The sequence below is a fragment of the Apodemus sylvaticus genome, chromosome 5 (genome assembly GCF_947179515.1).
Source record: "Apodemus sylvaticus chromosome 5, mApoSyl1.1, whole genome shotgun sequence".
Taxonomy (NCBI): Eukaryota; Metazoa; Chordata; class Mammalia; order Rodentia; family Muridae; genus Apodemus; species Apodemus sylvaticus.
In genome coordinates, this window is record NC_067476.1 from 123,122,947 (window position 1) to 123,138,582 (window position 15,636).

Sequence of the window (15,636 nt, forward strand, 5' to 3'; positions counted from 1 at the left end):
AATATATACAAAGAACTCAAGAAGTTAGACTCCAGAGAATCAAATAACCCTATTAAAAATGGGGTACAGAGCTAAACAAAGAATTTTCAACTGAGGAATATCAAATGGCCGATTAGCACCTAAAGAAATGTTCAACATCCTTAATTATCGGGGAAGTACAAATCAAAACAACCCTGAGATTCCACCTCACACCAGTCAGAATGATTAAAAAACATGGTTAAAAAAGGTTAAAAAACTCAGGTGACTGCAGATGCTGGAGAAGATGTGAAGAAAGAGGAACACTCCTCCACTGCTGGTGAGATTGCAAGCTGATACACTGGAAATCAATTTGGTGGTTCTTCAGAAAATTGAACATAGTATTTACCTGAGGACCCAGCTATATCACTCCAGGTCATATACCCAGAAGATACCCCAACATGGAATAAGGACACATACTCCACTATGTTCACAGCATACTACTTATAACAGCCAGAAGGTGGAAAGAACCCAGGTGTCCTTCAACAGAAGAATAGATACAGAAAATGTGGTATATTTACACAATGGAGTACTACTCATCTATTAAAAATGATGAATTCATGAAATTCTTAGGCAAATGGATGGAACTAGAAAAATATCATCCTAAATGAGATAACCCAATCATAAAATGACACACATGATATGCACTCACTAACAAATGGATATTAGCCCAAAAGCTCAGAATATTCAAGATACAATTCACAGACCACATGAAGCTCAAGAAGAAGGAAGACCAAAGTGTGGGTGCTTCAGTTCTCATGAGAAAGGGAACAAAATACTCACAGGAGTAAATATGGAGATATAGATGTAGAGTAAAGATGGTCATCCAGAGACTGGGGATCCATCCCAGAAACAGTTACCAAACGCAGATACTATTATTGTGGATGCCAAGAAATGCTTGCTGAAAGGAACCTGATATGGCTGTCGCCCAAGAGGCCCTACCAGAGGCTTGCAAATACAGGGGTGGATTCTTTTTTTTTTTTTTAATTTTTTTAATTTTTTATTTATTTTTTTATTTTTTATTTATTTATTTTTTTCAGGGGTGGATTTTTGTTGTCACCACTGGACTGAGCGTGGGGTTCCCAGTGGAGGAGTCCGAGAAAGGAATGAAGGAGCTGAAGTGGTTTGCAAACTCATTAAGAAGAACAGCAATATCAACCAGCCAGACCCCTCAGAGCTCCCAGGGACTAAGCCATCAACCAAGGAGTACACATGGCTCCAGCTGCATTTGTAGCAGAGGACTGCCTTGTCAGGCATCAATAGGAGGAGAGGTCCTTGGTCCTATGAAGGCTTGACTGATGCCCCAGAGTACAGGAATTGAGAGTGGGGAGGTGGGAGTGGGGTGGGTGGAGGAACATCCTCTTAGAAGCAGGGGAAGAGAGGATGGAATAAGGGGTTTCCAGAAGGCGGGGAGAAACCGAAAAAGGGCATAAAATTTGAAATATAAATAAAGAAAATATCCAATAAAAAACATAAAAAAAAAGAAACGGTAATGTACATAGGGAATGTAAGATGAGATCCTCATTCATATAAAAGAAGGCAGTAAGTTCTGATACAAGTTAATTTCATATAACAAGATAGAATAACATACAGAATGCATACAGTCTAACCTCAAATCTCAAAAGTTTACTTAGATGATAGTTAAATATTTTAAACTGTATGTTTTTGAGACAAGGTTTGGGCTGGGACTCATCAAGATTCACCTTCCTCCGCTTCCCATGAGCTGGGAATAAAGGCAAATGCCACCATGCCCAGCCAGGTTGATAAAAGAAGGTTATGTGATTATTTGCATAATGTATCTGAGGTGTCATTTTATTTGGCAATTTAAAATTTTTAATATTAATGAAATGTAAATAATAAATAAAAATTAAACATTTATTACACGGTTCTGCTGAGAATCCGCCCATGTAAGTTCTGTAAATTGAAACAGGATAGTCACGTTCTTTCACAGTCCATAATATTTAGCATAGTCCCCAGCACACAGTCAGTACTTAATAAACACATCTGTCTTGACTTCTTTTGAAGGAAGGACTCTTATTTCCTGCCAAGTGTTTGACCTTTGATATTTACAACATATTATTTCCAACAGAAAATGAAGCAAAACTTTTAAGGCTTCTGTCTCTAAATGATTCATGTGGACCACTAGTTCTACAATAAGTGATGCAAAATTTATCCTTGGGAAATATTTTCTCGAACTTAGTTTGTTGGTAACAATAAAGAAACAGTATCTTAAGTTCAAGTCAGTCTGTAGTTTCTTTTCTGCCTGGCTCCCACTTAATACACCAAAATAGAGGGATGACAAATACACTGCAGTGAATAACACACCACCACGATAACTTAAAAATGCTTTGTTCTCACTGTCATCATGAGGTCATTCAAATCTCTTGCCACAGATCACAGTTGTTTATGTTCTAAGTTCTTAAAAATATGTCCATCCCAGAAGTCTCTTGGCAAATGCACAAGAACATTCTTCAGTCAGTTTAGCCTCTCACTTAAGAGAAGCCACAATGTGACTTGAAAAACAACTTCATTTTAACTGCTTTAGTTTTGTACAAATTTGTTAAAAAAAAATTAAAAAAAGTAAACCTTTAAGCATGTATCCATAGACTGCCAAATTAAAGATACGAATAATCCCACAAATAAAGGGTAAAGCCCCTTCTAAAGCTAACCACAACTGCAGATGACTCAATATAGTAATAATAATAATTTAATAAGCACAATCTATTCAGAACTATTTTGGCAGTTTCTGTGCATATAAAAAGACTCATAAATATTCATACAAAATCTTCAAGAAGAATATATATTCCTCCTGACCTTATCCACATGAAATATTTGAAAAATCTTCAAAGGATAGGATACAAATGATTTAAAACAACTTAAGTAGGTACTGTTACAGGCTTTATTTATAAAAACAAAATGCATGTGTTAAGAGTTCTCATATAGGTTGAAACTGGCACTTTACTTAAATATGGGCTTAGGACTCATTGGGAATATTTATGAACACTTACATATCAATCTCATAAAACTTTTTGTGTGTTATAAATTAGACTATGTAGCACTCAATTCCAAAAGCTTTAAAATGTTCCTGACCACCATCACTAACACCAAACCCCAAATGTGGAACTCATTGTGGGTTCCGGGCTTTACAGAGGAAAACCCGCAGCCAAGTCCTGAGGAGCGCTGCCATCAAGGCACCTCTTCCAACTAACATATTACTCCTGAAGGCGTGAGGACAAGGAAGGACGCAGTTACTCACATAACAAGGGTCCATATTAGTAGCTCATGAAAGTTCAGGCCTATAGCACACATCTTATATATGTCCATAGACTAAGGAAGCAACTGAAAGGAAAGTGATTCAAGTCTATCCCACTCCACTGACTGGGAGCAACAATACATGGAACTGAAAGTAAATCTGAAAGATGATCAGACTGGGAATTTCTACTCACATAAATAATTGTATTCATCCCCAAACATTTAATATCCAAGCAAGGTATGGCCAGAGTATTCACTGAATAGATGCTACTTTTTGCTATTATTGCCTAAAGTTATTTCACTGGTAGAAAAGACTTTACATTTGTCTAGAATCTGGGTTGTCTTTCTCTATCTTCGAAATCCCTGTCAGTCTCCCTTAAAGTGATGGCTTTCAATTCCAGGGTATTAACTTTACCACACAAACTGTTCCCTATGCCTGCTTCTCAGCATTCAATGTTCCTACAACACTGAATTCAAATACAGGACATGTGGGCCTCATTAGGGAGCTATTGTTTCTTTTATTTGCCTCAAGTTTATTTGTATATTTTTCTTGCCTTTCATGCAGTTTGTAATCACAATAATATACTACCAAGCTATCCTCTAACTTCTGGCCAAGTCTGGGAAGGCCATTCTGCTAACTTATTTATGGCAAATACTGAAAAATTACTTGTTCTATTGTTATTTTTATACATTTATATGTTATTTTTTATATACTTGTAGGCAAGGTAGAAAATGAATGAAATATTTTATACAAATGGCTAAGATATAAGGAAACAAAAAGAATTCTTGAGTCAAGTCTCAACAAGGAAGCTCAATCAGACGTAGGGAGTTTTCCTTGGGGACACACACTAAGCTAATGTAGTCTAGTATGGATTTTGGGTTGTTATGGGCTCTCGGCCAAGGAGGCGGGGGCCAAAGTTTGGAGTCTGATCATGGTGGGAGGTCCTAGGATCCTTAAATGTGCTCACAGTAGATGATGACCCTCCCCCTACCATTTGGGGGGAGTACATGGAGATCAGGGGGAGTAAAAATACAGTTTCCCTCTGAGACTCTGTAACCACAAGCCCACAAACCCATGGACTTATGGCTGGAATTCACACTACTTGTGTGGTCCCAAATACACCAAATCAAAAATTCAATAGGTCTTGGATTAGAAATGCCTCCAAGTACCTGACAAATACTCTCTAAAAGAAGACTGTCTGATCCAGAGTTCCTGTAAGAAAGATCCAAGACAAGAAGATCCCATAAAAATCCCTGAGGAACTAGAGTAAGTAGAAACAAAAACCAGTAAGACAGAATCATAGATTATAGACTTGAGATACAAAATATAAAATAAGTACTTAAAAAGGCAAAGGAGGAAATTATCAGACAAGTTTGGAGGAAAAAAGAAAAAAACAACCCTGGGAGATAAAAACATCAAGTCACTGTCTACGTTTAAATGCATACACTAGAGAAAGACTCAATGAAGTAAAAGCAGAACCGAAGAAATTATCCAGCAGGTTGCACAGATCAAAGGCACAGAAATCAGGAGCTACCAGATTCAAAGTAAGAAAGTAAAATACACATCAAATATGATTTCTAGAAGAGAAATTGGAGATGAAGAAAACCTAGGATGTTAAGAGGAAAATGTAGAGGCTTTCACCTAATAAAAGATATTCAGGACTATGATATTCAATTAATTCCAAGCAAGAGTTAAATATAAGCAAAACAACCCATCACCTGTACCACACTAGAGTCTAATTTGGCAAAGACTATAAAAATACCTTAAAAGCCACGGACCCAATGTGGCCCTTCTGAACTGGCTTCCTTAGATATTTTCTTCTTCCAGGAAAGGGGTTAAGAGGGCACTGGCCTAGGATACCCACACTAGAAGGCACTGCTCTCCCTGCTCCAACCTGCAACACTCAGCCTCAGCAGCACAGTTTGCTCTAAGCTAAGAACAGTTCCATTCACACTCACAGCCTCATCAACACAGCTATTTCAAAGACAGCTACATCAGAAACAGTATCTTTTATCACTACTCATTTTTGTTACCACAAAACCTAGCAATATACACAAAATAAAAATAAAACAAAACAAAATGAAACTATCCTAACTCAACTAGAGAGAATCAAACCTGGTACTGGGAACCCTGTCAACTACCTAGGGTTGTGTTGTATGTTTTTTAAGAGAACCTACAGCCACCACTTTACTAAGCAGCAGAATCCCTAACTGAATCTTTGTCATTATACCCATAGTAAGTGTAGTAATCAACCCTCATCACGGCAACTTCTTGCTGCAATAAATGGAATAAGCCATTACAGCAAACCACAATGAATCAAAATGCAATTGCAGAGTCTGTCCCAAAGGATGTATCTACAACCTAAGGCTCAGGGATCATTGTGGAAGAGGGCAAGGAAAGGCTATAAGAACTAGAGGAACTGGGAATTTATTGCAACACTATGTATCTTACGAGTATCAAAAGCTACATCCAAAAAGTCTCACCAACTTGACTGCTTAAACAGGGATGACATCAAAGCTCATGAAGCTTCAACCCCCAAAAGAAATTGCAGGCAACTAAGAATGCTGACAGCAGGAGAAACAGTCCTCCTTAGAGAAGAGAACACTTAGTATGGTTAGAACATTTAGTATGGTTAAACATACTAAATGCTCAGCCCTGAAAACATATATAAGTAATGATATACAGAATCAACTTTGGAAGAGTAAGGCAGGTTAGATGGGAGGATTTGGAAGGAGGAAAGAAAAGAGGAAAGTAAGTAATTGTATTAGAGTCTAAAGAAATTAAAAATCTTAAAAAAAAAAATCTGAGAAATTGACTAGCTATTCTATAGACAAAATGTGTTAGAAATACTTTTAGACAACCCTGGCTGCTTCTCATTTTTAAAGTTATTTACTTTATATATATATATGTGTGTGTGTGTATCACATTTGGGCAGGACCCCTGGAGGCCAGAAGAGGGTGTCAGATCCAGAACTGTTGTTACAGACAGTTGTAAGCCACAATGTGGGACTGGGAACAAAACCCAGGTTTCAGTTAAGAGCAGAAAAGACTCTCGCACCTGCTTTTCTTCTATTATTATCCTCTCTTCCTCCACTTCCTCTCCTTCTATTTGTTGAAGACAAAGATTTCTCTGTGTGGCCCTGGCTGTCCTGGAACTAGCTCTGTAGACTAGGCTGGCTTTGAACTCAGAGATCTGCCTGCCTCTGCCTCCTGAGTGCTGGGACTAAAGGTGTGCACCACCACTACCTGCTTCTGGTTCTCAACTTTACTATACAGTCCACAAACAATTCAAATGCTATTTACATAGTATGAAGTTCCAGCTTCTTACTTTACAAAACTTTCATAGTCATTCTGTTAACTGGATAATTCAAGGATGATTAGGTTGTAAAATTTTAACCATCCAATAGCTGTTTGACCCTGCAGTTATCATATAAACTTTCCGTCACCAAACGAGGATAAACAATACATTCTTTGAACTTTTTTCTAAGCTCAGACTTTCATTTGATCTCCCCTCTCAACTCAACTGTCTTCTTTTTCAGCCCAAGGCTACTTGTTTTTAGTACAGCGTTTGCAAAGTTTTGTTTTTCTTTTTTTGGTTTTGTGGTTCTAAGGATCAAACATGGAATTCTTTCAAGCTAGACAAGTACTTAGCCATTAAGCACATCCCATCCTTTAGCAAACCCTCAACTCTCAACACACACACACACACACACACACACACACACACACGCACGCACGCACGCGCACCAGTGTCACTAGACTTAACTAGGGTCCTACTAGACAAGTGTTCTATCACTGAGTTATATCTCTGACCTTTTATTCAAAATTTAAAACATATGGCTTCTAAAATACTTTTAACCAAAAACATTTTGTAAATATATTTCAAATAATGAATACATTGGCAATAAATGCAAACAGAAATACAGTCAAAAATAGTGAACGGGTTTTCTACAATATCAAAAATTTAAATGTTTGGATTAGGGTTACCTAACAAAATGAATCACTACTGATAGAAAACATTGTTTCTGAATAAAGAATGAATAATTCAATAGTTATATATGCTATCCCTGATACCTGTGTAAGATTTAGTGTGTGTGTGTGTGTGTGTGTGTGTGTGTGGCAGCGGGGGGTTGGGAAGAGTGGGACAAAGAATAAAGACCAGACACTAGAAGAAAATGGGATCTTTGCTTTACAAAGTGGAGGCAATGGCTGGACAGTGGTGGTACAAGACTTTAATCCCAGCCCTAGCCTACAAAACAATGAAGAAAGGGGAACTACTCTTGCTGGGTGAGACAGTAATGAGGCACGCTCACTCATTATATCATTAGATATTGCTAATTTTATGCATCACCTTATCCACTAGTCCTAGAGAATCAGACAGGAACTTAACACAGTATCCAGTAGAAGACATTACTTTACAAAGACAAATCTATGGTATTATAGATTTTTCATGACTCTTCTAATTAGTGTTTTTACATAACCTAATTAATAAGGTTGAATTACTAAATTTCCATAGGAACTAAGTACTAATAGAAAGAGGAGTTCACCTCTCCTGGTTTCTACACGACCAGAGCCTGCTATCTATTTCCCTCTGGACTTTGCACTTTAGGGATTAAATGCCACATGCTATTATACTCAACATAAACAGGAATAAGTTTTAATAGTATGAAGTAAAGTTTCCTCCAGTAATGAAGTACAACATACTCAAACAAGTATTAGTACAATTACTTATTTTTCTTAAGAGTTTAATTTTTGAGATCAAAGCCCCCTAACAACCAATGAACAATACATACTGTACTGGTCCGCTGTGGTTTAGTCAAGTATAATAGCACAGAAGCTCACAGGTTCCTGGTAATTGTTACTGAAAACTTAGATTTTTTTAAAAAGATAAATCTACCAAAATATACAACAGGAAGTGAATCTTCATAAGTGCCTCAAAACTTAAGTATTATGAGTTCTACCCTTCAAATTTATAAACAGATTTTTGAGTAGGAGTAGCTCTATGACCTCACATACTACATAGAATATGTAAATAGACCTCTTTCACTATTACGCTCACATTCACAAATATGCATGAATGCAACAGGTGTCCACAATAAAAGGCACCCTAACAGGAGCTTTAAAAATACAATTTGGGCTGGGCGGTGGTGGTGCAGCACGCCTGTAATCCCAGCACTCTGGGAGGCAGAGGCAGGCGGACTTCTGAGTTCGAGGCCAGCCTGGTCTACAGAATGAGTTCCAGGCCAGCCAGGGCTACATAGAGAAACCCTGTATCGAAGAAAAAACAACAACAACAACAACAAAATAGTTTAGGCTAGCAAGATGGCGCAATTTAGAAAAAGGTTTTTGTCACCAGACATGACAACCTGAATTTGTCATGCTGGAAAGGGGATAAATGACACCTGTAAATTGTTCTGTGACCTTCACAAACCACCTACCTTAACACACACACACACACACACACACACACACACACACACACACACACACACACAGTTTGAAGAAAAAGGATATACACACATATGGATATATATATATATATATCCTTTAAAATATTTCTCTAAGAAAACCAGCTTCATTCCATTCAGTAAAATGTGAATTAGTGATAATTCCTTGACACTGGAACTATTGAAGGCACTATATTTTGGGAAAGAAATCTGGCAGCAATGTTAAGACAGAGAAAGTGCCCTTGCCCCTTCCTGGACTTCTATTTTGGGTAATCTACTTTATAAAAAATAGCTCACATCATGAAAAAAAGACCTAGATTATAATAGCTTAAAGCAGTGGTTCTCATCCTGTGGGTTGTGACCCCTTTATGGGGTAGGTGTCAAAAGATCCTTTCACAGGCGTTACCTATTATCCTGCATATCAGATATTTACATTATAGTTCCTAACAGTAGCAAAATTAGTTATGAAGTAGCAATGAAAGTAATCTTATGGTTGGGGGCCACCACAACATGAGGAACTGTGTTAAAGGGCACAGCATGGTGAAGGCTGAGATAACTGATCTTTTGATCTTTTGACAGTGGTACTTTTAGCAGCCTGAAGACCATAGCCTGATCCATGGCATGTGTGAAGGCTGCTGTGTAAAGAGGAAGTCACACAACTGACGAGCGGCAAACCTGAGTGCGAACATCTGCTTTCCACTGTGGCCTGGATAGTCTTCACTGAGGGGGTGGAGGTGGGGGAGTCCTACTGTTGTTAAAGTTTTTAAATTAAAAGGCCTTAAAAAAGCAAGCCAAGGTATTGGCTAGGGATGAAAGCAAAGAACTCTTAGAATGGACCGATATTTGTGGCTTTGGAAACTGTCCTGTTTCTTTTCAATGCCATATATCTACTGCAGTGAAAGATTAGAAATATGGTTAAACATTTGAGAACAGAGAAATGGCAAATGGAAGCAGAACTTACCTAAACCATAGCTAAGTCAGGGTAGTAGAAATTTGGGTGGTAATTTTTCATTTTAGTTTTAAAAATCTTGAGCTAATATTAACATTCCATCCACAAATAAAAAAGTCAAGATAAAAACAAACTAGAGGTATAGCTCCTAATTCACTTCATGAGGTTTATTACTCTATTAGCAAGGATATTTCAAGGAAACTACAGATCAGAATTAGTCACTAAAATGGGCAATATTTGCATCCATGGATTACATGCTCACTAATTTCAATAAAAACGATTAAAAAAAAATCCTGGAGCTGTACCTGCACTGAATAAACATTGTTTCTTGTCCAGATACATGGACAACATATATATATTATAAATACACTTATATTTTATAGTACATACTTATATATTATACATTTTCATGTTTAGAATATATAAGTAATATGCATTTTATATAACATATATATATATACATATATATACATGTCCATATATATATGTCCGGATATATATATATATGTATATATATATATAAATATATATTTATATGACAACTGTTTACATGGCCTCTATTTAGTCTTTCAGAAATGATTTTAAGTATTTTAAGATGATGTATACAAGTTATCTGCAAATGATAGGCAATGCTTTTGTATCTGTAGGAGATACTGGAATGAATTCACCAAGAACGATTAAGAGATGACTTTATGTTAAGCATCAGCAGTCTGTAACTATTACTGCTTGCAAAAGTACATGCAGATATGTCTATAACTATTGTGTAAATGTGTATTGTATATGACAATTCCTGTTTATACTAGCTTTTATCTTTAGATTTACCATTTTAAAATTTGCCTTGTACTACTTACTCTACTAGGACACTTTTCTTTTTTTAACTGTAGGAAAACTGAGATGGAGCATTCGATAATACATATTTTATATTAGTGAAACCTTGTGAATCAAACAGCAAAGGCTACAGGAAAAGAGATCTTGAGAACTATAGCTTTATTTTTTTTTAAAGAATTGTAATAATTAGAAAATACAGTACTTGACTTCAACTTTTTATATTCTAAATTGAGGAATCAAATCTAGGAGAGGCCTATGCTTATAATTAGACAGAAATAATTTATAGTTAGTAAAAGCAAAAAATCAATCAAATGGAAGCTGGAAAGATCAGGGATCCCTGGGTAAGAGGAGTGATGGATGACTCCATGGAAACATCATTCCCAGACTCAGCAGGACTGACACACATATGAGCTCACAGAGACTATGATGGTATGTATGGGACCTTCACAGGTTCACATCAGGTAAATTCCCAGCACTGAGAAGGGGAAGTAGACACAGGCCCATCCCTAACCAAGAAGAGATTTGCTACTGATACCTACTGGGAAAGGGAAAATCAGTTTTCTGTAAAACAGAATGACACTGGGTTTATCAACCACATGCTAGGGCCGGCCCCATGCTAGGGAGTAGTTGGCTATACAAAACAAATATGATGGGGTTTGTTTGTTTTTGTGCATTTTATTTTATTATATATGTGCGTGTGTTTTATTTTCCTTTTAGTTTGCTTTGATTTTCATTTTTTGAAAACTGCCTTACTTTCCTATTTTTTCAGAGGGAACATGGAGTTTGAGTGGGTAGATACACAAGAGGGTCTGGGAGGAGCAGGGCAAAGGGGAAGAACTATGATTGTATTGTATGACAAAATATTTTTTAACGAACCATAAAAAAAGACCATAAAATGTTAATTATGAAGTGAATTAAATACCATTTCTTTACCAGAACATTTCTGGAAAATAAACCCTTTTAAAAGTATGCTTCTAATGAAGAGTTAACATCTTATTATTATTATATGTAAATGCATTCAGAAGAAAACTTTTACTTAATATCTAATTCTTACCTGGAACCCACTTGATTTCCATTTCCATATCATTTTCTTTTCCTTTCTTTTCTTTTTCTTGAATAACCTGCAAGAGCTGTCTGTATTTAGCAATTTGTTCTTCATCATCCTTCTGACTTTTCTTTGTTTTCCCATCTTCTCCTATGTTGACTCCATCTTCACCTAACAAAACAACCAAATTAATCTATCTCATTTAATATAGAGAAACAATTACCTTCAACTGTAGTGTTTAGATCTCATGATCTCTTTAGGATATGGCTAAAAAGTCATGTTAAAGAAATACTGCAACCACAGACCAAAACTTCAATTTGGTACAATGAAACCAAAGACTTCAGTCTTATACTTGGTAAAACTCAGCTGTGATGAAGCCATTGTGGGTATATGACATAATATTCCCTTCTATGCATGAAGGGTAGCATTTCAGTCTCCTTTGTCCTCTCTGTCATCACACAGTGGCTTTAAAAATATTCTGTTCAACAAAAGGAGCCTGAATGTTGCTGGGGTGAATCTGGGACGTGGGATCAGCTTCTCAGGCCACAGAGAAGAGGCAAAGGTAACTTCAGAACCTAACTGAGTTCTTTCCATCTGAATGTCAATAAGCACATTTACTCTTAGTGTTATTCATCCATCAATGATATAGGCAGACAAACTAGGAAGCAATGCAATTACTTTTACTGTGTTTACTGTGTAAAAGTTATTATTTTTGAATTCTAGTTCATAAACATTAGAATGTAAATAAACAGTACAAAACCCATCAACAACAAATATCAGAGAAAAATCAATTCATAAGGTTTGTTTGTTCTACAATTTCAAATGTAAATTCTTCAAGCCAATAAGATAAATTAGAAATCTCGGTTTTAATGTAAAACATACAAACTTATCAAGTGTATCAAAGTCTATCATCTCCAGTAAGTTTGGAAGTGATGTCAAGTTCCAGTCTTTGTTACCAACGGTCACTAAACTGTGGTATAAGCTTGGATCTGTAAGACATCAGTGTTGCCGGGCCGTGGTGGCGCACGACTGTAATCCCAGCACTTGGGAGGCAGAGGCAGGCGTATTTCTGAGTTCAAGGCCAGCCTGGTCTACAGAGTGAGTTCCAGGACAGCCAGGGCTATACAGAGAAACCCTGTCTTGAAAAACCAAAAAAAAAAAAAAAAAAAAAAAAAAAGACATCAGTGTTAACACCACATTCTTACATCTTTAGAAAGGTGATATGAGGGAAAAAGTTGGTTAGGTAAATATTTGAAGACTAATTTCCCCCTAAATAAATACACAGTGGTCATTGGCATTCTTTCCACCATCCTATCACACTTTTACATGTTCACCCAGACAGCTGAAGCTCATTTTTTGCTGTTTGTGCTTTGTGCCACAATAATAATGCTGGATGGAATTCTGTCATGTATCCCATAATTCAATGGATAAAACATGAGGAACACATTAACAAAATGGCAATGTATTTCATTCTATTAAAAGCGTACTTCTGAAAACATAATTAGAAGCAAGATCCTTCCAGGTTGAAATTTTAGTGGTAAGTCTCTGATGGCTTACTTTAAATTGATTTTTTTTCCAGTACTAAATTTTGCTTTCTGAAGGTCTAAAATGTGGGATAACTCATGTAGGTCTGTTTTTCTAATTCAAGGACAACATTTTATGAATGCTTTTATAGTACATAAGATTTTTAAAAAAACATATTCAAACAATAAGCTATTCTTATAAACAATAATCAGGAATATTTAATACTCAAATATAATAGCTATCAGAGGCACTAAATTGCAGATCAAGGTTTGTAATCTATTATAATACTGACAAAAAAGGTGTGCTTTTGAAAAAATTACGTGTTTCAAACTGAAAGAAGTTAATCTTCAATTTTAAGACAAACTACTTTATATACATCATTTCAGTCTATGAGCCAGGTAGCATTATAATTCTTATTTCACAGCTATACAAAGAAAGGAACAGGGTGCTAAGGAAACGTGACCTTTGTTGTTCACTATGTGGTAAAGTCAGGTTTTGGAACCAGCAGAGCTTTTTTTCCCCTCCCTATTTTACAATACTACAGGTTAAACATAGGGCTTTATGAACCTTGGCAAACACTCTACCATTGAGCTGTATCCCCAGTGAGTCTAAGATATTAAATATACTGAAAAATTAATGATTATTTTCTGACAATGTTAATGGTTATTTACCAATAATATTAAGTGTCTTATTGTAAAGATTGTTTTAAAATTTAAATGGGCGTAGGGTGGGTGGAAAGATGGCTCAATGGGTAAGAGTACTGGCTTCTCTTTCAGAGGACCTGGGTTCAGTTCCTTGGTGCTCACAAACCACCTATAACTCAAGTTCCAGGGGGATTTTCTGGCCGTTACAGGTACCAGGGGTATTCAAACAGCTCAGACATGTAGGCAAACACCCATTTATGTAAAATAAGGTAAGGTAACTCCAGGACGAGTGAAATGGCCCAGAGAGAATAAATGACTTCGGTCAGACTTGGTGATGACTCTGATCATCAGGAGCCACATGGTAGGAAGAAACCAACCAAGTCCTTCAAGTTCTCTACATTTCCACACGCATACTCAACATATGAACCCACATACATATGCACACACACAAATGTAATAAAAAACAATAAAATTTTAGTTCCATTTCTAAACCCAAACAAAGTCTAGTTGAAAAACATGGACCCAGTCATTCCCAATAGACATGGAATATTATTTGCCTCTACATTTTAGAACTACGGTAAAGGAAAACAATTGAGAATTCTCAGAAAAGTACATAATGTCCACATAGGTGTATAAATTTGCCTTTTCCATACCTACAGTACATGAACACAAACATCTTATTTATGAGGGAAAGGCTATAAAAGGTCTGTAAGAAGGCTATATTAAGTACATTAAGAAATAAATCCTTCATCAGAAAGATTAACAAGCATGAGTCACTAAGGCCTTAAAATATAAAGTCTTTTATATTCAACAGAAGCACCATTGCAAATCCCATCCGTTCTTTATTAAAACGTCATTACACTTATTTACTGTGAATATGCATGTGCCACGAGAACTTTCTGAAGTGGTTTTCTCCTCTACTAGGTGGGTGGATGCTGGAGATCAACCAGACCATCAGGCTTCACAGCAAGAGCCTTTACCCAACAAATCAACATACATTTTCAAAGAGAATGAAACACATAAATACATGGTTTTATCAATATATAATATATACAAGAAATAGCAGCTATTAAACATGATTTTCCTTTCTTTACACTAATAACTACAAAACAGTATTCTGTGACAAACTTAAAAGGATAAAGCACTACTTTCAGTGATATAAAAGCAAAAATCTATAGACCATTTAGAAAGGAAGAAAATCCAGGATTAATGTTAAAATGTTAGTCCTATGTTAAAAGTAGAAATGTATTTCTGTATTACGTCATATGCCACTAGGTTATAGAAATAATACACCATGTAAAAGGAAAACACCAAGATAAATGTTAAATTATAACTAAATATGTTCTTTTCTGCCGATTTAAAGCAATCATATCATGTTTAATATTTCTGGGTTTTCATTTTCTACCTACATTGAATTCATAGTTTTTAATGTTTTGAAATTCTATTACATAAGAACAACAAAGATGTAAAGGCAGATAACATTCCAAAGTTGAAGGGCTATAGCTGTAGCTCAGTTGAATTTCTTGATCCACACACACTAACAAAGAAACAGACAAATAAATGGAAAAAAATCCCAGATTGCTTTGACAATACCTTAATGGACTGAGGATGGCTCAGTTGGTAGAGTGCCTGTCATACTAACATAAAGGCCCGAGTTTGAGTCCCTAACACTGAAGTTAAATCAGGGCGTCTCCAACCACTTGAAGAACAGAGACAAAACAGATTTGAAGTTCACTGGCCAGTCAGCTTAGCCAATTAGTGAGTTCCACATTCTGTGAGGGAGGAGGAGTCTCAAAAAAAATAACTGAAGATACTTGATGGTGATCTTTGGACTTCACAGCAAATGTACACCTCTCTCTCTCTCTCTCTCTCTCTCTCTCTCTCTCTCTCTCTCTCACACACACACACACACACACACACACACACACACAC

General features: G+C 36.3%; 1 protein-coding gene across 5 annotated transcripts in view; it reads right to left on the bottom strand.

Annotated features, from left to right (window-relative positions):
- Positions 1-15,636, bottom strand: part of Esf1 (ESF1 nucleolar pre-rRNA processing protein homolog) — a 61,276-nt gene that overhangs the window by 28,093 nt on the left and 17,547 nt on the right. For all 5 annotated transcript variants that reach the window (XM_052183741.1, XM_052183742.1, XM_052183743.1 and 2 more), the window contains one exon: positions 11,546-11,707. In XM_052183741.1, the coding sequence (XP_052039701.1) occupies positions 11,546-11,707 (162 nt within the window). The remainder of the gene's footprint in view (positions 1-11,545; positions 11,708-15,636) is intronic.